Genomic DNA, 23976 nt, shown 5'->3' with positions numbered 1-23976 from the left:
TAGTGACTACTGACTGTTGATAATACTGACTGTTGGTAATACTGACTACTGACTGTTGGTAATACTGACTACTGACTGTTGGTAATACTGACTACTGACTGTTGGTAATACTGACTACTGACTGTTGGTAATACTGACTACTGACTGTTGGTAATAGTGACTACTGACTGTTGGTAATAGTGACTACTGACTGTTGGTAATACTGACTACTGACTGTTGGTAATAGTGACTACTGACTGTTGGTAATAGTGACTACTGACTGTTGGTAATAGTGACTACTGACTGTTGGTAATAGTGACTACTGACTGTTGGTAATACTGACTACTGACTGTTGGTAATACTGACTTCTGACTGTTGGTAATACTGACTGTTGGTAATAGTGACTACTGACTGTTTGTAATACTGACTGTTGGTAATAGTGACTACTGACTGTTGGTAATACTGACTACTGACTGTTGGTAATACTGACTGTCGGTAATAGTGACTACTGACTGTTGGTAATACTGACTACTGACTGTTGGTAATACTGACTACTGACTGTTGGTAATAGTGACTACTGACTGTTGGTAATAGTGACTACTGACTGTTGGTAATACTGACTACTGACTGTTGGTAATACTGACTTCTGACTGTTGGTAATACTGACTGTTGGTAATAGTGACTACTGACTGTTTGTAATACTGACTGTTGGTAATAGTGACTACTGACTGTTGGTAATACTGACTTCTGACTGTTGGTAATACTGACTGTCGGTAATAGTGACTACTGACTGTTGGTAATACTGACTACTGACTGTTGGTAATACTGACTACTGACTGTTGGTAATACTGACTTCTGACTGTTGGTAATACTGACTGTTGGTAATACTGACTACTGACTGTTGGTAATACTGACTGTTGGTAATAGTGACTACTGACTGTTGGTAATAGTGACTACTGACTGTTGGTAATACTGACTGTTGGTAATAGTGACTACTGACTGTTGGTAATAGTCACTACTGACTGTTGGTAATAGTGACTACTGACTGTTGGTAATACTGACTGTTGGTAATAGTGACTACTGACTGTTGATAATACTGACTGTTGGTAATAGTGACCGTTGGTAATACTGACTGTTGGTAATAGTGACTACTGACTGTTGGTAATACTGACTACTGACTGTTGGTAATACTGACTGTTGGTAATACTGACTGTTGGTAATAGTGACTACTGACTGTTGGTAATAGTGACTACTGACTCTTGGTAACACTGACTGTTGGTAATAGTGACTACTGACTGTTGGTAATAGTGACTACTGACTGTTGGTAATACTGACTGTTGGTAATAGTGACTACTGACTGTTTGCAATACTGACTATTGGTAATACTGACTGTTGGTAATACTGACTACTGACTGTTTGCAATACTGACTGTTGGTAATAGTGACTACTGACTGTTGGTAATACTGACTGTTGGTATTACTGACTGTTGGTAATACTGACTGTTGGTAATAGTGGCTACTGACTGTTGGTAATAGTGACTGTTAGTAATACTGACTACTGACTGTTGGTAATACTGACTACTGACTGTTGGTAATACTGACTGTTGGTAATACTGACTGTTGGTAATACTGACTGTTGGTAATACTGACTACTGACTGTTGGTAATAGTGACTAGAATAGTTCATGTTTTACCTCCAACCAACTGTTGGTAATAGTGTCTTCTTGCTCCCATCCATCTATCTATCTATCTGTTCCCCTGACACCACAGCTCTCCACTCCCATCCACCTATCTCTGTTCCCCTGACACCACAGCTCTCCACTCCCATCAATCTATCTATCTGTTCCCCTGACACCACAGCTCTCTGCTCCCATCCATCTATCTATCTATCTGTTCCCCTGACACCACAGCACTCAGCTCCCATCTATCTATCTGTTCCCCTGACACCACAGCTCTCTGCTCCCATCCATCCATCTATCTATCTGTTCCCCTGACACCACAGCACTCAGCTCCCATCTATCTATCTGTTCCCCTGACACCACAGCACTCAGCTCCCATCCATCCATCTATCTATCTGTTCCCCTGACACCACAGCTCTCCGCTCCCATCCATCCATCCATCTATCTATCTGTTCCCCTGACACCACAGCACTCAGCTCCCATCTATCTATCTATCTGTTCCCCTGACACCACAGCACTCAGCTCCCATCCATCTATCTATCTGTTCCCCTGACACCACAGCTCTCCGCTCCCATCCATCCATCTATCTATCTGTTCCCCTGACACCACAGCTCTCCACTCCCATCCATCTATCTATCTGTTCCCCTGACACCACAGCACTCAGCTCCCATCCATCTATCTATCTGTTCCCCTGACACCACAGCTCTCCGCTCCCATCCATCCATCTATCTATCTGTTCCCCTGACACCACAGCACTCAGCTCCCATCTATCTATCTATCTGTTCCCCTGACACCACAGCACTCAGCTCCCATCCATCTATCTATCTGTTCCCCTGACACCACAGCTCTCCGCTCCCATCCATCCATCTATCTATCTGTTCCCCTGACACCACAGCTCTCCCCTCCCATCCATCTATCTATCTATCTATCTATCTGTTCCCCTGACACCACAGCTCTCTGCTCCCCGTCCCACCACAGCTCTCTCCCCCCTCCCACCACAGCACTCAGCTCCTATCCATCTATCTATCTGTTCCCCTGACACCACAGCACTCAGCTCCCATCTATCTATCTGCTCCCCCTCCCACCACAGCTCTCCCCCCTCCCACCACAGCACTCAGCTCCCATCCATCTTTCTATCTGTTCCCCTGACACCACAGGACTCAGCTCCCATCTATCTATCTGTTCCCCTGACACCACAGCTCTCCGCTCCCATCCATCTATCTATCTATCTATCTGTTCCCCTGACACCACAGCTCTCTGCTCCCATCCATCTATCTATCTATCTGTTCCACAGACACCACAGCTCTCCTCTCCCATCCATCTATCTATCTATCTGTTCCACAGACACCACAGCTCTCTACTCCCATCCAGCCTAATGCGCCCTAATAGAGAGACAGCACCTTTACCAGTGGTTACAGAGTTACCTTGTTAACTGTTGAGGAGAAAAATAACAGACTGAAAAAAATAATGATGCTTATGATGTGAGAGAGTGGAACTCAGCTGCTCAGTACAGTAACCTGTTAGAAAGAGCCTGATATCCACCCCTCTCTCCCCTCCCCTCCCATCCCTCCCTCCCTCCCCCCCTTCTCCCTCCCTCCTGATATCAGAGTTAGTGAGGACAGTGATGTGAGAGAGTGGAACACCGCTGCTCAGTAGAGTAACCTGTTAGAAAGAGCCTGATATCCTCCCCTCCCCTCCCTCCCTCCCTCCCTCCCTCCCTCCCTCCCTCCCCACCTCCCTCCCTCCCTCCCCACCTCCCCTCCCTCCCTCCCCTCCCCCCCTTCCTCCCCTCCTCCCTCCCTCCCTCCCTCCCTCCCTCCCTCCCTCCCTCCCTCCCTCCCTCCTGGTATCAGAGTTAGTGAGGACAGTGATGTGAGAGAGTGGAACACAGCTACTCAGTAGAGTAACCTGTTAGAAAGAGCCTGATTCCCCCCTCCCCTCTCTCCTTATATCCCCCCCCCCCTCTCCCCCCCCTCCCTCCCTCCTGATATCCCCCCTCCCTCTCCCCTCCCTCCCTCCCTCCCTCCCTCCCTCCATCCTCCCTCGTCTCTCCTCTACACGTGGTGTAACGACAACCAGAGATAGACAGTAACTATAGCAACTCACGTACCTTCAACCTTGGGACTCTGCGTCTCAAACGGCCCCTATTCTCTAGGGTGCACTAACTTTTCACCACTGCCCTGTGCAACAGTAGTGCACTATGTAGGGGAATCGGGTGTCAATAGGGATGCAGGCTTTATCTTCAATCTAGCTACCTCTCAATTGCTCAGTAGCGAATCTGGAAGACGTCTATGAGAAGAGCTGCAGAGATCATTCAGGGTTGAACATCACAGATTCCAGGAAAAAGGGTGCAGAAATAAACCATATTGCTTAAGGGACAGTGGAGGGCTGTCAAACTGATTTAACAGGACAGGACAGGGGAGGGTTGTCAAACTGATTTAACAGAGGGGGGAGGGTTGTCAAACTGATTTAACAGGGGAGGGGAGGGGAGGGTTGTCAAACTGATTTAACAGAGGGGGGAGGGTTGTCAAACTGATTTAAAAGGGGAGGGGAGGGGAGGGTTGTCAAACTGATTTAACAGGGGAGGGGAGGGTTGTCCAACTGATTTAACAGGGGAGGGGAGGGTTGTCAAACTGATTTAACAGAGGGGGGAGGGTTGTCAAACTGATTTAACAGGGGAGGGGAGGGGAGGGTTGTCAAACTGATTTAACAGGACAGGGGAGGGTTGTCAAACTGATTTAACAGGACAGGGGAGGGTTGTCAAACTGATTTAACAGGGGAGGGGAGGGTTGTCAAACTGATTTAACAGGGGAGGGGAGGGTTGTCAAACTGATTTAACAGGACAGGGGAGGGTTGTCAAACTGATTTAACAGGACAGGGGAGGGGAGGGTTGTCAAACTGATTTAACAGGGGAGGGGAGGTTTGTCAAACTGATATAACAGGGGAGGGGAGGGTTGTCAAACTGATTTAACAGGACAGTGGAGGGTTGTCAAACTGATTTAACAGGGGAGGGGAGGGTTGTCAAACTGATTTAACAGGACAGGGGAGGGGAGGGTTGTCAAACTGATTTAACAGGGGAGGGGAGGGTTGTCAAACTGATTTAACAGGGGAGGGGGGGTTGTCAAACTGATTTAACAGGACAGGACAGGGTTGTCAAACTGATTTAACAAGGGAGGCGAGGGTTGTCAAACTGATTTAACAGGACAGGGGAGGGGAGGGTTGTCAAACTGATTTAACAGGGGAGGGGAGGGTTGTCAAACTGATTTAACAGGGGAGGGGGGGTTGTCAAACTGATTTAACAGGACAGGACAGGGTTGTCAAACTGATTTAACAGGGGAGGGGAGGGTTGTCAAACTGATTTAACAGGGGAGGGGAGGGTTGTCAAACTGATTTAACAGGACAGGGGAGGGTTGTCAAACTGATTTAACAGGACAGGGGAGGGTTGTCAAACTGATTTAACAGGGGAGGGGAGGGTTGTCAAACTGATTTAACAGGGGAGGGGAGGGTTGTCAAACTGATTTAACAGGGGAGGGTTGTCAAACTGATTTAACAGGACAGGGGAGGGTTGTCAAACTGATTTAACAGGGGAGGGGAGGGTTGTCAAACTGATTTAACAGGGGAGGGGAGGGTTGTCAAACTGATTTAACAGGACAGGACAGGGTTGTCAAACTGATTTAACAGGGGAGGGGAGGGTTGTCAAACTGATTTAACAGGACAGGGGAGGGTTGTCAAACTGATTTAACAGGACAGGACAGGGTTGTCAAACTGATTTAACAGGGGAGGGGAGGGTTGTCAAACTGATTTAACAGGACAGGGGAGGGTTGTCAAACTGATTTAACAGGACAGGACAGGGGAGGGTTGTCAAACTGATTTAACAGGACAGGGGAGGGTTGTCAAACTGATTTAACAGGGGAGGGGAGGGTTGTCAAACTGATTTAACAGGACAGTGGAGGGTTGTCAAACTGATTTAACAGGGGAGGGGAGGGTTGTCAAACTGATTTAACAGGGGAGGGGAGGGTTGTCAAACTGATTTAACAGGGGAGGCGAGGGTTGTCAAACTGATTTAACAGGACAGGGGAGGGGAGGGTTGTCAAACTGATTTAACAGGGGAGGGGAGGGTTGTCAAACTGATTTAACAGGGGAGGGTTGTCAAACTGATTTAACAGGGGAGGGTTGTCAAACTGATTTAACAGGGGAGGGGAGGGTTGTCAAACTGATTTAACAGGGGAGGGGAGGGTTGTCAAACTGATTTAACAGGACAGGGGAGGGTTGTCAAACTGATTTAACAGGGGAGGGGAGGGTTGTCAAACTGATTTAACAGGGGAGGGGAGGGTTGTCAAACTGATTTAACAGGGGAGGGGAGGGTTGTCAAACTGATTTAACAGGGGAGGGGAGGGTTGTCAAACTGATTTAACAGGGGAGGGTTGTCAAACTGATTTAACAGGGGAGGGGAGGGTTGTCAAACTGATTTAACAGGGGAGGGGAGGGTTGTCAAACTGATTTAACAGGACAGGACAGGGTTGTCAAACTGATTTAACAGGGGAGGGTTGTCAAACTGATTTAACAGGGGAGGGTTGTCAAACTGATTTAACAGGGGAGGGGAGGGTTGTCCAACTGATTTAACAGGGGAGGGGAGGGTTGTCAAACTGATTTAACAGGGGAGGGGAGGGTTGTCAAACTGATTTAACAGGGAAGGGGAGGGTTGTCAAACTGATTTAACAGGGGATGGGAGGGTTGTCAAACTGATTTAACAGGGGAGGGGAGGGTTGTCAAACTGATTTTGTTGCCTTGGGAGGGTAGTGTGTTTTGGGGGGGACAGGGGAGGGTTCGGTGTGTTTTGGGGGGGACAGGGGAGGGTTCGGTGTGTTTTGGGGGGGACAGGGGCGGGTAGTGTGTTTTGGGGGGGACAGGGGAAGGTAGTGTGTTTTGGGGGGGACAGGGGAAGGTAGTGTGTTTTGGGGGGGACAGGGGAGGGTAGTGTGTTTTGGAGGGGACAGGGGATGCTAGTGTGTTTTGGGGGGGACAGGGGAGGGTAGTGTGTTTTGGGGGGGACAGGGGAGTGTAGTTTGTTTTGGGGGGGACAGGGGAGGGTAGTGTGTTTTGGGGGGGACAGGGGAGGGTAGTGTGTTTTGGGGGGGACAGGGGAGGGTAGTGTGTTTTGGGGGGGACAGGGGGGGTAGTGTGTTTTGGGGGGGACAGGGGAGGGTAGTGTGTTTTGGGGGGGACAGGGGAGGGTAGTGTGTTTTGGGGGGGACAGGGGAGGGTAGTGTGTTTTGGGGGGGACAGGGGAGGGTAGTGTGTTTTGGGGGGGACAGGGGAGGGTAGTGTGTTTTGGGGGGACAGGGAAGGTAGTGTGTTTTGGGGGGGACAGGGGAGGGTAGTGTGTTTTGGGGGGGACAGGGGAGGGTAGTGTGTTTTGGGGGGGACAGGGGAGGGTAGTGTGTTTTGGAGGGGACAGGGGAGGGTAGTGTGTTTTGGGGGGGACAGGGGAGGGTAGTGTGTTTTGGGGGGACAGGGAAGGTAGTGTGTTTTGGGGGGGACAGGGGAGGGTAGTGTGTTTTGGGGGGGACAGGGGAGGGTAGTGTGTTTTGGGGGGGACAGGGGAGGGTAGTGTGTTTTGGGGGGGGACAGGGGAGGGTAGTGTGTTTTGGGGGGACAGGGAAGGTAGTGTGTTTTGGGGGGGACAGGGGAGGGTAGTGTGTTTTGGGGGGGACAGGGGAGGGTAGTGTGTTTTGGGGGGGACAGGGGAGGGTAGTGTGTTTTGGGGGGGACAGGGGAGGGTAGTGTGTTTTGGGGGGGACAGGGGAGGGTAGTGTGTTTTGGGGGGACAGGGAAGGTAGTGTGTTTTGGGGGGGACAGGGGAGGGTAGTGTGTTTTGGGGGGGACAGGGGAGGGTAGTGTGTTTTGGGGGGGACAGGGGAGGGTAGTGTGTTTTGTCTATATAAGGTCCCACAGTTGACAGTGCATGTCTGAGCAAAATCCAAGCCATGAGGACGAAGGAATTGTCTGTAGAGCTACGAGACAGTATTGTGTCGAGGCACAGATCTGGGAAAGGTAACCAAAACAAGGTCCCCAAGAACACAGTGGCCTCCATCATTCTTAAATGTTAGAAGTTTGGAACCACCAAGACTCTACCTAGAGCTGGCCGCCCGGACAAACTGAGCAATCAGGGAAGAAGGGCCTTGGTCCGGGAGGTGAACAAGAACCCGATGGTCACTCTGACTGAGCTCAAGTGTTCCACTGTGGAGATGGAATAACCTTCCAGAAGGACAACAATCTCTGCAGCACTCCACCAATCAGGCCTTTATGGTAGAGTGGGCAGACGGAATCTATTTCTCAGTAAAAGGCACATGGCAGCCCACTTGGAGTTTGTAAAAAGGCACTTAAAGACACTCAGACCATGAGAAACAAAATGATCTGGTCTGATGAAACCAAGATTGAACTCTTTGGCCTGAATAACAAGCCTCACGTCTGGCACCATCCCTACGGTGAAGCATGGTGGTGGCAGCATCATACTGTGGGGATGTTTTTCAGCTGCAGGGACTGGGAGACTAGTCAGGATCGAGGTAAAGATGAACGGAGCAAAGTACAGAGAGATCCTTGATGAAAACCTGCTCCAGATGGCTCAGGACAGACTGGGGCGAAGGTTCATCTTCCAACAGGACAACGACCCTAAGCACACAGCCAAGACAACGCAGTAGTGGCTTCGAGACAAGTCTCTGAATGTCCTTGAGTAGCCCAGTCAGAGCCCAGACTTGAACCCAATCGAACATCTTTGGAGAGACCTGAAAATCGCTGTGCAACAATGCTCCCCCATCCAACCTGACAGAGCTTGAGAGGATCTGCAGAGAACAATGGGAGAAACTCCCCAAATACAGGTGTGCCAAGCTCATACTCAAGAAGAGTCAAGGCTGTAATCGCTGCCAAAGGTGCTTCAAAGTACTGAGTAAAGGGTCTGAATACTTATGTACATTTGATATTTAAGTCTTTTATTTTACTTTTATAAATTAGCAAAAATGCCTAAAAAGTAGTTTTCCTTTGTCATTATGAGGTATGGTGATGTCATTATGGGGTATGGTGATGTCATTATGGGGTATGGTGATGTCATTATGGGGTATGGTGATGTCATTATGAGGTATGGTGATGTCATTATGGGGTATGGTGATGTCATTATGGGGTATGAAGATGTCATTATGGGGTATGGTGATGTCATTATGGGGTATGGTGATGTCATTATGGGGTATGGTGATGTCATTATGGGGTATGGTGATTTATGGTCTGGTATGGTGATGTCATTATGGGGTATGGTGATGTCATTATGGGGTATGGTGATGTCATTATGGGGTATGAAGATGTCATTATGGGGTTTGATGATGTCATTATGGGGTTTGGTGATGTCATTATGGGGTATTGTGATGTCATTATGGGGTATGATGATGTCATTATGGGGTTTGATGATGTCATTATGGGGTTTGGTGATGTCATTATGGGGTATGGTGATGTCATTATGGGGTATGGTGATGTCATTATGGGGTATGGTGATGTCATTGTGGGGTATGGTGATGTCATTGTGGGGTATGGTGATGTCATTGTGGGGTATGGTGATGTCATTGTGGGGTATGGTGATGTCATTTTGGGGTATGGTGATGTCATTTTGGGGTATGGTGATGTCATTATGGGGTATGGTGATTTATGGTCTGGTATGGTGATTTATGGTCTGGTATGGTGATGTCATTATGGGGTATGGTGATTTATGGTCTGGTATGGTGATGTCATTATGGGGTATGGTGATGTCATTATGGGGTATGAAGATGTCATTATGGGGTATGGTGATGTCATTATGGGGTATGGTGATGTCATTATGGGGTATGAAGATGTCATTATGGGGTATGGTGATGTCATTATGGGGTATGGTGATGTCATTATGGGGTATGGTGATGTCATTATGAGGTATGGTGATTTATGGTCTGGTATGGTGATGTCATTATGGGGTATGGTGATGTCATTATGGGGTATGGTGATGTCATTATGGGGTATGAAGATGTCATTATGGGGTATGGTGGTGTCATTATGGGGTATGATGATGTCATTACGGGGTATGGTGATGTCATTGTGGGGTATGGTGATGTCATTATGGGGTATGAAGATGTCATTATGGGGTATGGTGATGTCATTATGGGGTATGGTGATGTCATTGTGGGGTATGGTGATGTCATTATGGGGTATAGTGATGTCATTATGGGGTATGGTGATTTATGGTCTGGTATGGTGATGTCATTATGGGGTATGGTGATGTCATTATGGGGTATGGTGGTGTCATTATGGGGTATGGTGATGTCATTATGGGGTATGGTGATGTCATTATGGGGTATGGTGATTTATGGTCTGGTATGGTCTGCGTTGTCGTGACCTCTATTTCCGGTGGATTCCTGGGCATAACGCATCAAACTAACGGAGGTATTTGGATATAAAAAAAATATCTTTATGGAACAAAAGGAACATTTGCTGTCTAACTGGGAGTCTCGTGAGTGAAAACATCCGAAGATCATCAAAGGTAAATGATTAATTCGATTGCTTTTCTGATTTTCGTGACCAAGTTGCCTGCCGCTAGGTGTACATAATGTTTTGTTAGTATATCGATAAACTTACACAAACGCTTGTATTGTTTTCGCTGTAAAGCATAATTTCTAAATCTGAGACCACCGGGTGATTAACAAAAGGCTAAGCTGTGTTTCGCTATATTTCACTTGTGATTTCATGAATATAAATATTTTCTAGTAAGATTATTTGACCGTTGATGACAATTATCCCGGATCCGGGATGGGTGGTTCCAATTAACTGCCTTGTTCAGATGGCAGAACGACAGATTTTTACCTTGACAGCTACGGGGATTTGATACAGCAACCTTTTGGTTACTGGCCCAACACTCTAACCACTAGGCTACCTGCTGGTTACTAGTCCAACACTCTAACCACTAGGCTACCTGCTGGTTACTAGTCCAATGCTCTAACCACTAGGCTACCTGCTGGTTACTAGTCCAACACTCTAACCACTAGGCTACCTGCTGGTTACTGACCCAACACTCTAACCACTAGGCTACCTGCTGGTTACTAGTCCAACACTCTAACCACTAGGCTACCTGCTGGTTACTAGTCCAACACTCTAACCACTAGGCTACCTGCTGGTTACTAGTCCAACACTCTAACCACTAGGCTACCTGCTGGTTACTAGTCCAACACTCTAACCACTAGTCTACCTGCTGGTTACTGACCCAACGCTCTAACCACTAGGCTACCTGCTGGTTACTGACCCAACACTCTAACCACTAGTCTACCTGCTGGTTACTAGTCCAACACTCTAACCACTAGTCTACCTGCTGGTTACTAATCCAACACTCTAACCACTAGTCTACCTGCTGGTTACTAGTCCAACACTCTAACCACTAGGCTACCCTGCTGGTTACTAGTCCAACACTCTAACCACTAGACTACCTGCTGGTTACTAGTCCAACACTCTAACCACTAGATTAACTGCTGGTTACTAGTCCAACACTCTAACCACTAGGTTACCTGCTGGTTACTAGTCCAACACTCTAACCACTAGTCTACCTGCTGGTTACTAGTCCAATGCTCTAACCACTAGGCTACCTGCTGGTTACTAGTCCAACACTCTAACCACTAGACTACCTGCTGGTTACTAGTCCAACACTCTAACCACTAGTCTACCTGCTGGTTACTAGTCCAACACTCTAACCACTAGGCTACCTGCTGGTTACTAGTCCAACACTCTAACCATTAGGCTACCTGCTGGTTACTAGTCCAACACTCTAACCACTAGGCTACCTGCTGGTTACTGACCCAACGCTCTAACCACTAGGCTACCTGCTGGTTACTAGTCCAACACTCTAACCACTAGACTACCTGCTGGTTACTAGTCCAACACTCTAACCACTAGGCTACCTGCTGGTTACTGACCCAACGCTCTAACCACTAGGCTACCTGCTGGTTACTGACCCAACACTCTAACCACTAGTCTACCTGCTGGTTACTAGTCCAACACTCTAACCACTAGTCTACCTGCTGGTTACTAGTCCAACACTCTAACCACTAGTCTACCTGCTGGTTACTAATCCAACACTCTAACCACTAGACTACCTGCTGGTTACTAGTCCAACACTCTAACCACTAGATTAACTGCTGGTTACTAGTCCAACACTCTAACCACTAGTCTACCTGCTGGTTACTAGTCCAATGCTCTAACCACTAGTCTACCTGCTGGTTACTAGTCCAACACTCTAACCACTAGGCTACCTGCTGGTTACTAGTCCAACACTCTAACCACTAGGCTACCTGCTGGTTACTAGTCCAACACTCTAACCACTAGGCTACCTGCTGGTTACTGACCCAACACTCTAACCACTAGGCTACCTGCTGGTTACTAGTCCAACACTCTAACCACTAGGCTACCTGCTGGTTACTGACCCAACACTCTAACCACTAGGCTACCTGCTGGTTAGTAGTCCAACACTCTAACCACTAGGCTACCTGCTGGTTACTGACCCAACGCTCTAACCACTAGGCTACCTGCTGGTTACTGACCCAACACTCTAACCACTAGTCTACCTGCTGGTTACTAGTCCAACACTCTAACCACTAGTCTACCTGCTGGTTACTAGTCCAACACTCTAACCACTAGTCTACCTGCTGGTTACTAATCCAACACTCTAACCACTAGACTACCTGCTGGTTACTAGTCCAACACTCTAACCACTAGATTAACTGCTGGTTACTAGTCCAACACTCTAACCACTAGGTTACCTGCTGGTTACTAGTCCAACACTCTAACCACTAGTCTACCTGCTGGTTACTAGTCCAATGCTCTAACCACTAGTCTACCTGCTGGTTACTAGTCCAACACTCTAACCACTAGGCTACCTGCTGGTTACTAGTCCAACACTCTAACCACTAGGCTACCTGCTGGTTACTAGTCCAACACTCTAACCACTAGGCTACCTGCTGGTTACTGACCCAACACTCTAACCACTAGGCTACCTGCTGGTTACTAGTCCAACACTCTAACCACTAGGCTACCTGCTGGTTACTGACCCAACACTCTAACCACTAGGCTACGTGCTGGTTAGTAGTCCAACACTCTAACCACTAGGCTACCTGCTGGTTACTGACCCAACACTCTAACCACTAGGCTACCTGCTGGTTACTAGTCCAACACTCTAACCACTAAGCTACCTGCTGGTTACCGACCCAACACTCTAACCACTAGTCTACCTGCTGGTTACTGGCCCAACGCTCTAACCACTAGTCTACCTGCTGGTTACTAGTCCAACACTCTAACCACTAGGCTACCTGCCGCCCCTCCACTCTAACCACTAGGCTACCTGCCGCCCCTCCACTCTAACCACTAGTCTACCTGCCGCCCCTCCACTCTAACCACTAGTCTACCTGCCGCCCCTCCACTCTAACCACTAGGCTACCTGCCGCCCCTCCACTCTAACCACTAGTCTACCTGCCGCCCCTCCACTCTAACCACTAGTCTACCTGCCAGCCCCTCCACTCTAACCACTAGTCTACCTGCCGCCCCTCCACTCTAACCACTAGTCTACCTGCCGCCCCTCCACTCTAACCACTAGGCTACCTGCCGCCCCTCCACTCTAACCACTAGTCTACCTGCCGCCCCTCCACTCTAACCACTAGGCTACCTGCCGCCCCTCCACTCTAACCACTAGGCTACCAGCCACCCCTCCACTCTAACCACTAGACTACCAGCCACCCCTCCACTCTAACCACTAGTCTACCTGCCAGCCCTGTGCAGCAGCCAATCGATGACTGGAAAGAGACATGTTTTACTAAACTTTTTTTTTTTTTATGACATTCAGAGATTGTCAAGCCAAGCCTTCTATACTGGGTAAACCTATAAGGTGTTTTCTGTTTGTCGAGTTATTGTCGTCTTGAAAACTTAAAACATGATATTGAAGAGCCCGAAGTCAGTATGCTTTGTTTATTGGTTGTGTGGTGCATTGGCACAGAAACCTGTTGATTGGGAAATTGGTTTCATATATTTTATATCATTATAAATATGTCATCAAAATGTTGAAAATCTGATTTCCTTCTAGCTGATGATTGTCTGCAGCCGGCTCTGATCGTAGTGTAACGAAACAGGCAGGTAGAGCTCCTCTGTGGTCGTCAGTGAACCCTCAACCTTCTGGTCGGCTCTGATCGTAGTGTAATGAGACAGGCAGGTAGAGCTCCTCTGTGGTCGTCAGTGAACCCTCAACCTTCTGGCCGGCTCTGACCGTAGTGTAACGAAACAGGCAGGTAGAGCTCCTCTGTGGTCGTCAGTGAACCCTCAACCTTCTGGCCGGCTCTGATCGTAGTGTAACGAAACAGGCAGGTAGAGCTCCTCTGTGGTCGTCAGTGAACCCTCAACCTTCTCGTCGGCTCTGATTGTAGTGTAACGAAACAGGCAGGTAGAGCTCCTCTGTGGTCGTCAGTGAACCCTCAACCTTCTGGCCGGCTCTGATCGAAGTGTAACGAAACAGGCAGGTAGAGCTCCTCTGTGGTCGTCAGTGAACCCTCAACCTTCTAAACCCATAGCCCTGTGTGGGATCGATTGTGCCTCAAAAGCAAAGTCGATATCTACCTTTATAAACACAGGGTCGCTACAGTTATTGTTATTTGTGGTCGTAATCATTATTTTGAGGTCATTCTATGACAGGGTGTTCAATTGATTTAACAGGACAGGACAGGGTTGTCAAACTGATTTAACAGGACAGGACAGGGTTGTCAAACTGATTTATTGTTATTGTTACTTGTGGTCGTAATCATTATTTTGAGTTCATTCTATGACGGGGTGTTCAATTGATTTTACAGTAGACGTTTCCATCTGTCCCTTACAAATATTATTTCAATCATATTGCTTCTTACAGGCAGGCAGGCAGGCAGACAGACAGGCAGACAGGCAGGCAGGCAGGCAGGCAGACAGACAGACAGGCAGGCAGGCAAACAGACAGGCAGGCAGACAGACAGGCAGACAGACAGACAGGCAGGCAGGCAGACAGACAGACAGACAGACAGACAGACAGACAGGCAGGCAGGCAAACAGACAGGCAGGCAAACAGACAGGCAGACAGACAGACAGGCAGGCAGACAGACAGACAGACAGGCAGGCAGGCAAACAGACAGGCAGGCAAACAGACAGGCAGACAGACAGACAGGCAGGCAAACAGACAGGCAGGCAAACAGGCAGGCAAACAGACAGGCAGGCAAACAGACAGGCAGACAGACAGGCAGGCAGACAGGCAGACAGACAGACAGACAGACAGACAGGCACATTGCCTACAGGTCCGATATAGTAACAGGTCTGATATCTGACAAAGTAAACATCATATATTAAACAATGTAAACTTTGTCATGTTGTATAGAGATTCAGTTTAGCATTAACAGGACAGTGTCACATCAACTCAGTCAGTTATATGATGTGATCTGCAGAGTGAAAGATTTAGAGAAACTGTTTGGAGTGTCATTTGATCAACTCAGTCAGTTATATGATGTGATCAATAGGACAGTATCACATCAACTCAGTCAGTTATATGATGTGATCTGCAGAGTGAAAGATTTAGAGAAACTGTTTGGAGTGTCATTTGATCAACTCAGTCAGTTATATGATGTGATCAATAGGACAGTAACACATCAACTCAGTCAGTTATATGATGTGATCAATAGGACAGTAACACATCAACTCAGTCAGTTATATGATGTGATCAATATGACAGTATCACATCAACTCAGTCAGTTATATGATGTGATCAATATGACAGTATCACATCAACTCAGTCAGTTATATGATGTGATCAATATGACAGTAACACATCAACTCAGTCAGTTATATGATGTGATCAATATGACAGTATCACATCAACTCAGTCAGTTATATGATGTGATCAATATGACAGTAACACATCAACTCAGTCAGTTATATGATTTGATCAATAGGACAGTAACACATCAACTCAGTCAGTTATATGATGTGATCAATAGGACAGTAACACATCAACTCAGTCAGTTATATGATTTGATCTTCAGAGTAAAAGATTAAGAGAAACTGTTTGAAGTGTCGTGGTCTGTAGTCAGTGTTGTTTGAAGTGTCGTGATCTGTAGTCAGTGTTGGTCTGTAGTCAGTGTTGGTCTGTAGTCAGTGTTGGTCTGTAGTCAGTGTTGTTTGAAGTGCCGTGGTCTGTAGTCAGTGTTGTTTGAAGTGTTGTGGTCTGTAGTCAGTGTTGTTTGAAGTGTCGTGGTTTGTAGTCAGTGTTGGTCTGTAGTCAGTGTTGTTTGAAGTGTCGTGGTCTGTAGTCAGTGTTGGTCTGTAGTGTCGTGGTTTGTAGTCAGTGTTGTTTGCAGTGCCGTGGTCGGTAGTCAGTGTTGTTTGAAGTGTCGTGGTCTGTAGTCAGTGTTGTTTGCAGTGCCGTGGTCTGTAGTCAGTGTTGTTTGCAGTGCCGTGGTCTGTAGTCAGTGTTGGTCTGTAGTCAGTGTTGTTTGAAGTGTCGTGGTCTGTAGTCAGTGTTGTTTGCAGTGCCGTGGTCTGTAGTCAGTGTTGTTTGCAGTGCCGTGGTCTGTAGTCAGTGTTGTTTGAAGTGTCGTGGTCTGTAGTCAGTGGTTTGAAGTGCCGTGGTCTGTAGTCAGTGGTTTGCAGTGCCGTGGTCTGTAGTCAGTGTTGTTTGAAGTGCCGTGGTCTGTAGTCATTGTTGTTTGAAGTGTCGTGGTCTGTAGTCAGTGTTGTTTGCAGTGCCGTGGTCTGTACTCAGTGTTGTTTGCAGTGCCGTGGTCTGCACTCAGTGTTGTTTGCAGTGTTGTGGTCTGTAGTCAGTGTTGTTTGCAGTGCCGTGGTCTGTACTCAGTGTTGTTTGAAGTGCCTTGGTCTGTACTCAGTGTTTGTCTGTATTCAGTGTTGTTTGCAGTGTCGTGGTCTGTAGTCAGTGTTGTGTACAGTGTCGTGATCTGTAGTCAGTGTTGGTCTGTAGTCAGTGTTGGTCTGTAGTCAGTGTTGGTCTGTAGTCAGTGTTGTTTGAAGTGCCGTGGTCTGTAGTCAGTGTTGTTTGAAGTGTCGTGGTCTGTAGTCAGTGTTGTTTGAAGTGTCGTGATCTGTAGTCAGTGTTGGTCTGTATTCAGTGTTGGTCTGTAGTCAGTGTTGGTCTGTAGTCAGTGTTGTTTGAAGTGCCGTGGTCTGTAGTCAGTGTTGTTTGAAGTGTCGTGGTCTGTAGTCAGTGTTGTTTGAAGTGTCGTGGTTTGTAGTCAGTGTTGGTCTGTAGTCAGTGTTGTTTGAAGTGTCGTGGTCTGTAGTCAGTGTTGGTCTGTAGTGTCGTGGTTTGTAGTCAGTGTTGTTTGCAGCGCCGTGGTCTGTAGTCAGTGTTGGTCTGTAGTCAGTGTTGTTTGAAGTGTCGTGGTCTGTAGTCAGTGTTGTTTGAAGTGTCGTGGTCTGTAGTCAGTGTTGTTTGCAGTGCCGTGGTCTGTAGTCAGTGTTGTTTGCAGTGCCGTGGTCTGTAGTCAGTGTTGTTTGAAGTGTCGTGGTCTGTAGTCAGTGGTTTGAAGTGCCGTGGTCTGTAGTCAGTGGTTTGCAGTGTCGTGGTCTGTAGTCAGTGTTGTTTGAAGTGTCGTGGTCTGTAGTCAGTGTTGTTTGAAGTGCCGTGGTCTGTAGTCAGTGTTGTTTGAAGTGCCGTGGTCTGTAGTCATTGTTGTTTGAAGTGTCGTGGTCTGTAGTCAGTGTTGTTTGCAGTGCCGTGGTCTGTACTCAGTGTTGTTTGCAGTGCCGTGGTCTGCACTCAGTGTTGTTTTCAGTGTTGTGGTCTGTAGTCAGTGTTGTTTGCAGTGCCGTGGTCTGTACTCAGTGTTGTTTGAAGTGCCGTGGTCTGTACTCAGTGTTGGTCTGTATTCAGTGTTGTTTGCAGTGCCGTGGTCTGTAGTCAGTGTTGTTTGCAGTGTCGTGGTCTGTAGTCAGTGTTGTTTGAAGTGCCGTGGTCTGTAGTCAGTGTTGTTTGCAGTGCCGTGGTCTGTACTCAGTGTTGTTTGAAGTGCCGTGGTCTGTACTCAGTGTTGGTCTGTATTCAGTGTTGTTTGCAGTGCCGTGGTCTGTATTCAGTGTTGTTTGCAGTGCCGTGGTCTGTAGTCAGTGTTGTTTGCAGTGTCGTGGTCTGTAGTCAGTGTTGTTTGAAGTGCCGTGGTCTGTAGTCAGTGTTGTTTGAAGTGTCGTGGTCTGTAGTCAGTGTTGTTTGAAGTGCCGTGGTCTGTAGTCAGTGTTGTTTGCAGTGCCGTGGTCTGTAGTCAGTGTTGTTTTGATGGACCTGTAGCTGCTCCTACAATGCTGAGTGGCTGAATTACCTTTTGCTGAACCGCCCACCAACCCACATCAGCAGCCTTTAACAGACAGCCAGGAGAAACACAAAGGCCCAGACAGACACTTGACTGTTCAGACACACAAACACACACACACACACACACACACACACACATGAACATAAACACACACACACAGATTGTTTTCTACCAGGGAGTCTTTCAGGCAGGAAGCTGATGCCAGAACTCCATTGACGTCTTCCAGAGAGAGAGAGAGAGAGAGCTTCTCCTGTCTTTGTGTGGCATCATCAGAAAATTGTGTTTGCAAAAGCATCGCCCCTGAAATAGAATCTCATATAAACGTTATCATCAAAAATATGATTGACTGTTTGGGATCATCGTTCAGTGTTCTTCCTGAATCGTTCGGTTCTTTGTCAAGTGGGTCTTTGTGTAACACCGCAGACTGATCACGTTAATCAATGCCTTCAATTATTCAGTCTGCCATCTGATAGGACACCAGTTCAGACAACAAACGACGTGTGGCGTCTCTAACAATGTGAAGAGGGTTGACGTGTAGGGGTCTCTAATGACGTGGAGTTCTTTGTGTCAGCAGTGTTGTAGTTCTTTGTGTCAGCAGTGTTGTAGTTCTTTGTGTCAGCAGTGTTGTAGTTCTTTGTGTCAGCAGTGTTGTAGTTCTTTGTGTCAGCAGTGTTGTAGTTCTTTGTGTCAGCAGTGTTGTAGTTCTTTGTGTCAGCAGTGTTGTTGTAGTTCTTTGTGTCAGCAGTGTTGTAGTTCTTTGTGTCAGCAGTGTTGTAGTTCTTTGTGTCAGCAGTGTTGTAGTTCTTTGTGTCAGCAGTGTTGTAGTTGTTCTTTGTAGTTGTTCTCAGCAGTGTTAACTTAACACCTAACGACCTTGTAAAGAGGTTTGGACCTCTTGGCGTAATGGTTGAGGTGTTGGCTGGACCTGGTTCGTGTCCCGGTCAAGGCTACTCCTGGACCTGGGTTCACGTCCCGGTCAAGGCTAACCCTGGACCTGGGTTCATGTCCCGGTCATGGCTACCCCTGGACCTGGTTCGTGTCCCGGTCATGGCTACCCCTGGACCTGGGTTCGCGTCCCTGTCATGGCTACCCTGGACCTGGGTTTGTGTCCCGGTCAAAGCTACCCCTGGACCTGGTTCGTGTCCCGGTCAAAGCTACCCCTGGACCTGGTTCGTGTCCCGGTCAAGGCTACCCCTGGACCTGGGTTCGTGTCCCGGTCAAAGCTAACCCTGGACCTCGTTCGTGTCCCGGTCAAGGCTACCCCTGGACCTGGGTTCGTGTCCCGGTCATGGCTACCCCTGGACCTGGGTTCGCGTCCCGGTCAAGGCTACCCCTGGACCTGGGTTCGCGTCCTGGTCACCCCTGGAATACACTACAATATGCAAAGTACCAGTTCTAATACACTCTTAGTTAAAAAGGTGCTATCTAGAACCTGAAAGGGTTCTTTGGTTGTCCCCCATAGGAGAACCCTGTTTGGTTCTGCGTAGAACCCTTTTGGTGTCCAGGTAGAAGCATTTTAAGTTATATGAAGAACCCTTTCCACAGAGGGTGGAACCCAAAAGGGTTCTACCTGGGCGCCAAAAAGGGTTCTGCCTGGAACCCAAAAGGGTTCTACCTGGAACCCAAAAGGGTTCTACCTGGACACCCAAAAGGGTTCTGCCTGGAACCCAAAAGGATTCTCCTGGACACCAAAAAAGGTTCTCATATGTGGGACAGCTGAAGAACCCTTATCAAACTGAGTGTATTACTCATATCAGATGTGTAGGATTATGATTTGGTTTGAAAGCCTCTGGCCCCTAGGCATTACATACACACTGTTAATATTGAGGTGAATCTGAGTGGCTCTTTAGAAATTAAACAATTACATTTCACCAGCAAACTTCCCAGGCTGAGACATCGAGCCATTGAAGCAGACATATCCTTTACAGATACAGAGCTCTCATACGGTACCTTCTCAATGATGAATTGGGGAGCTTGTGAGGCAGCTTTTCTATTGTTTGATGAGGCACATTGTTGCCAGTTCTCTCTCCTGATCAGACTCTCTCGAATATCAGATACTGTGAGTCCCCTGGTGATGCGGGACTCTGTAATCAGTCACAGCTTGGAGTTAACCTCTCGTATTACTTCTAACGTCTGCCTAGGGAAAACAGGCTTCATCGGAGCACATTAATAAACATTCATCTCCTCCTCCTCCTCCACCTTCCCCTCCTCTCCCACCTCCCTCTCCCTCCCCCATTCCCCTCCTCCTCCCCCTCTCCCTCCCTCCTCCCCCTCTCCCTCCTCCCTCTCTCCCCTCTCCTCCCCCTCCCCCACTCCCCTCTACTCCCTCCTCTCTCCTCCTCCTCCCCCTCCCCACTCCCCCACTCCCCCCTCTCCTCCCCTCCCCCACTCCCCTCTACTCCCTCCTCCCCCTCCTCTCCCCCTCTCCTCTCCTCCCCCTCCCCGCTCCCCCCTCCCCTCTCCTCCCCCTCCCCCACTCCCCTCTCCTCCCCTCCCCCTCTCCTCCTCCTCCAGACAGCCCAGACGGTCCTCCTGGTGGTCGCAGCCTTCCTGACCTGTTGGATGCCTCATCACATCATCGCCATGTGGGTGGAGTTTGGAGTGTTCCCGCTCAACGACGCCTCCTTCGCGTTACGGATCATCTCCCACTGCCTGGCGTACGGGAACTCCTGCATCAACCCCATCCTGTACGCCTTTCTGTCAGAGAACTTCCGGAAGGCCTGTCGCCAGGTGTTCACCTGCCGGTTCCTCTATCCTCCACCCCCACAGGAGAAGGTGGTGCGAATCCGAATGGAGAACTTCTCAACTACACACTCTATTACCACTAATATCTGACACCACACACTATATTACCAGTAATATCTGACACCACGCACTTTATTACCACTAATATCTGACACCACACATTCTATTACCACTAATATCTGACACCACACATTCTATTACCACTAATATCTGACACCACACATTATATTACCACTAAATCTGACACCACACACTCTATTACCAGTAATATCTGACACCACGCACTTTATTACCACTAATATCTGACACCACACATTCTATTACCACTAATATCTGACACATCACACTCTATTACCACTAATATCTGACACCACATGTTCTATTACCACTAATATCTGACACCACACCACACACTCTATTACCACTAATATCTGACACCACACACTCTATTACCACTCATATCTGACACCACACACTCTATTACCACTAATATCTGACAGCATACATTCTATTACCACTAATATCTGACACCACACCACACACTCTATTACCACTAATATCTGACACCACACATTCTATTACCACTAACATCTGACACCACACACTCTATTACCACTATATCTGACACCACACACTCTATTACCACTAAAATCTGACACCACACCACACACTCTATTACCGCTAATTTCTGACACCACACATTCTATTACCACTAACATCTGACACCAAACATTCTATTACCACTAATATCTAACACTACGCATTCTATTACCACTAATATCTGACACCTAACATTCTATTACCACTAATATCTGCACTATATTACCACTAAATCTGACACCACACACTCTATTACCACTAAATCTGACACCACACACTATATTACCACTAATATCTGACACCACACACTCTATTACCACTAATATCTGACACCACACACTCTATTACCGCTAATATCTGACACCACACACTCTATTACCACTAATATCTGACACCACACATTCTATTACCACTAACATCTGACACCACACACTCTATTACCACTAATATCTGACACCACACCACACATCCTATTACCATTATATCTGACACCACACACTCTATTACCACTAATATCTGACACCACACACTCTATTACCACTAAATCTGACACCACACCACACATTCTATTACCACTAATATCTGAGACCACACATTATATTACCACTAACATCTGACACCACACCACAAAACTGGGACAAGACTGGGACTGGGACAAGACTAGGGCTGGGACAAGACTGGGACAAGACTGGGACAAGACTGGGGCTGGACCAAGACTGGGACAAGACTGGGACAAGACTGGGGCTGGACCAAGACTGGGACAAGACTGGGACTGGGACAAGACTGGGGCTGGGCCAAGACTGGGACTGGGCCAAGACTGGGACTGGGACAAGACTGGGACAAGACTGGGACTGGGACAAGACTGGGACTGGGGCAAGACTGGGACAAGACTGGGACTGGGACAAGACTGGGACTGGGACACGACTGGGACTGGAACAAGACTGGGACTGGGACAAGACTGGGACAAGACTGGGACTGGGACAAGACTGGGACTGGGACAAGAATGGGACTGGGACAAGACTGGGACTGGGACAAGACTGGGGCTGGGACAAGACTGGGACAAGACTGGGACAAGACTGGGGATGGACCAAGACTGCGACAAGACTGGGACTGGGACAAGACTGGGACTGGGGCAAGACTGGGACTGGGCCAAGACTGGGACTGGGACAAGACTGGGACAAGACTGGGACTGGGACAAGACTGGGACTGGGACAAGACTGGGACTGGAACAAGACTGGGACTGGGACAAGACTGGGACAAGACTGGGACTGGGACAAGACTGGGACAAGACTGGGACAAGACTGGGACTGGGACAAGACTGGCACAAGACTGGGACAAGACTGGGACAAGACTGGGACAAGACTGGGACTGGGACAAGACTGGGACTGGGACACGACTGGGACTGGGACAAGACTGGGACTGGGACAAGACTGGGACAAGACTGGGACTGGGACAAGACTGGGACGAGACTGGGACTGGGACAAGACTGGGACTGGGGCAAGACTGGCACAAGACTGGGACTGGGACAAAACTGGGACTGGGACAAGACTGGGACCAGACTGGGACTGGGACAAGACTGGGACAAGACTTGGACTGGGACAAGACTGGGACTGGGACAAGACTGGGACTGGGACAAGACTGGGACAAGACTGGGACTGGGACAAGACTGGGACTGGGACAAGACTTGGACAAGACTGGGACAAGACTTGGACAAGACTGGGACATGACTGGGACTGGGACAAGACTGGAACTGGGACAAGACTGGGACTGGGACAAGACTGGGACTGGGACAAGACTGGGACTGGGACAAAACTGGGACTGGGACAAGACTGGGACAAGACTGGGACTGGGACTAGACTGGGACTGGGAAAAGACTGGGACAAGACTGGGACTGGGACACGACTGGGACTGGGACAAGACTGGGACCAGACTGGGACTGGGACAAGACTGGGACAAGACTGGGACTGGGACCAGACTGGGACTGGGACAAGACTGGGATTGAGGGTGTGACTGGGACTGGGGCCTGGGGATGGGACCCATCAGATTGCGACCCCCCAACAGATGAAGCAGCCAAACTTACTCTTCAAATGCTGGATTTGTTTCATTTTTGAATTTGTGACGAGACTTTTAAACACACAAGACCTGAAACAGCCAATGCAGACACACTCTTCAACTGAGGCCTGTGATTGGCGATACTGTTAATCAGGGTGATTTTGGAGAACTGAGACATGGCACTGACTTAGATGGGGAGATTTGACTAATTGATTTGGATTCGGATTGGATTAGGCCTCACAATCAATTGACACTGATCAACTGTGAAAGCAGATGATCTGGAGAACATTTTTGAATTACAGCCAGTGGTCAGCAAGACGCTTATATATTCCAAACACACAGATCTGGCAACACAAGACCAACTCTTCAGCTTCTGAAACCTCTGATTGATGGAACTCTCCATCAGGCTTACCTGACCGCCACTGACTTACCTGACTGATGACTTTTTCATTGAATACATGTGGAAGGAGGGTGAGTTTGAAACATTACGGAAACTACCAGCAGTATTCCTGCGGGGCTTTTTATTAAAACGATATATTTT

The 23976-nt window shown here is 48.1% G+C and overlaps 1 protein-coding gene across 1 annotated transcript in view; it reads left to right on the top strand.

The window, feature by feature from the left end:
- Positions 1-22070, top strand: part of LOC110515683 (galanin receptor type 1-like) — a 42661-nt gene extending 20591 nt beyond the window's left edge. Inside the window, exon 3 of the mRNA XM_036964493.1 lies at positions 20553-22070. Within this exon, the coding sequence (XP_036820388.1) occupies positions 20553-20873 (321 nt within the window). The 3' untranslated portion in view covers positions 20874-22070. The remainder of the gene's footprint in view (positions 1-20552) is intronic.
- The last annotated feature ends 1906 nt before the right edge of the window (positions 22071-23976 follow it).

This window comes from Oncorhynchus mykiss, chromosome 26, assembly GCF_013265735.2.
Source record: "Oncorhynchus mykiss isolate Arlee chromosome 26, USDA_OmykA_1.1, whole genome shotgun sequence".
NCBI classification, from domain to species: Eukaryota; Metazoa; Chordata; class Actinopteri; order Salmoniformes; family Salmonidae; genus Oncorhynchus; species Oncorhynchus mykiss.
This window is presented reverse-complemented; position numbering and strand designations above follow the sequence as displayed.